General features: G+C 44.2%; 1 protein-coding gene across 1 annotated transcript in view; it reads right to left on the bottom strand.

The window, feature by feature from the left end:
- Positions 1 to 901: 901 nt before the first annotated feature.
- st8sia3 (ST8 alpha-N-acetyl-neuraminide alpha-2,8-sialyltransferase 3) overlaps positions 902 to 1,440 on the bottom strand; it is a 26,626-nt gene continuing 26,087 nt past the window's right edge. Inside the window, exon 4 of the mRNA XM_056291079.1 lies at positions 902 to 1,184. Coding sequence (XP_056147054.1) covers positions 902 to 1,184 — 283 coding nt within the window. The remainder of the gene's footprint in view (positions 1,185 to 1,440) is intronic.

Here is a 1,440-nt window from a genome sequence, read left to right as displayed (position 1 = left end):
AGCTACTTTGCACTAAGACACAGTCAGTGCTAAAGTATATCTTCAGATGAAATGTAACCCATATATTAATTTTTTGTGTTCAAAGCTCATTGTTCTCCAAATTACACACCCTTAGAAGAGCTGAAGTTTGTAGTCGTACCATGATGCGTTATGACTGTCAACCTCCCATACTGTTACCAATAACACTGGTTTAACAGGTTTCAATTGACTGACTGGTATTTGTGGTACTGGTTCTTGTCGTAGTTGTGGCACTGGTAGTAGATGTGGTACTAGTAACACTGCTGAAACGGGTTAGTCATAGAGTGTTGCTGGCTTATGGCTGGCTGCTGAAAGGACGTCGTCCCCCATATTCAAGTCATTCCCAATTCGCTTCAGTTCAGTTCAATACAGTTCAAACAAGTTCCATTCAATGTAGTCTGCAGTCAGGATTTATGATGGCTCAAAGAAGACAAATGGAAGTCTGCAGTTTCTTTTTCTTTCTTTTTTTTCACATTTCCATCACCCAGTACTACTGCGTACTGTGTACACGCAGTACACAGTAGCTTTGATTGAGGAGACCATCATCAGCATAGGTCGATTTTTCTCTCTAAGTGGAAGTGAATGTTTAGAAAGGACTTGTTTCTAGAGTCGTTTGTAGTCTTAAATAGTAGCCCTACCACAAGAACGTTGGCCTTTTTCGGACATATCCTGAGCAAAAAGAAAAAAAAAACGAGAAAAGTTCAATATTCACACGCTGACAATGTCAGCGGACCGGTCCGAATCTAGTCAGAAACGATTCTCCCCTTTCCGCCTCCTTCTGTGCATTGGTTCTCAAACCAGAGCCCGGGAGCGCAAAGTCAAACGTAACAAAAGGTCGAAGAAGAAAAAGAAGGAGAAGAAGTACTTCCTGTGCCCTGGGCCCCTAGGCGCAGTGGGAGAGGGTGAGCTTCAGAAGCCCCTCCATGTGCATCTTAAACAGGAGTTTGAACTCCGCGGGGAGCTGGTGCGACTCCTGCCACTTGGTGGTGAACTTGGTGCCCTTCTTGTCGTAGTAGTGGTAGGGCAGCTCCTTGCCCGTGTTGGGGTCCCAGCCGAAGGGCCAGAAGCCGTACAGGTGGATCTGGTCACACATGGACGACGCCAGTGTGTACATCAGGATTCCTGTGCTCAGCCGCTTTGGCGACAGCTGCTTTGTCTTCCAGTAGCTGGCGGGTAGAAAGCGAGAGAAACAAGCTGAGTTCGAGTTGTGCACATTTTAAATCAGTTGAACGTTATCTTAAGAAGTCATAACTCCCAGTTTCCAGTTCTAGTAGCAATTTCTGTCTTGTTAAAAATCTGTCTTAAGCATAACATACCTCTATTTTTTACGTAATGATAGTAATAATTATACGTTTGATGTGTAATTCTCTTTTCCTTAAAGGTACAATCCTTAATCCCAATGTAAAGCAAAGGGCCACCCCG

This window comes from Lampris incognitus, chromosome 12, assembly GCF_029633865.1.
Source record: "Lampris incognitus isolate fLamInc1 chromosome 12, fLamInc1.hap2, whole genome shotgun sequence".
NCBI classification, from domain to species: domain Eukaryota; kingdom Metazoa; phylum Chordata; class Actinopteri; order Lampriformes; family Lampridae; genus Lampris; species Lampris incognitus.
This window is presented reverse-complemented; position numbering and strand designations above follow the sequence as displayed.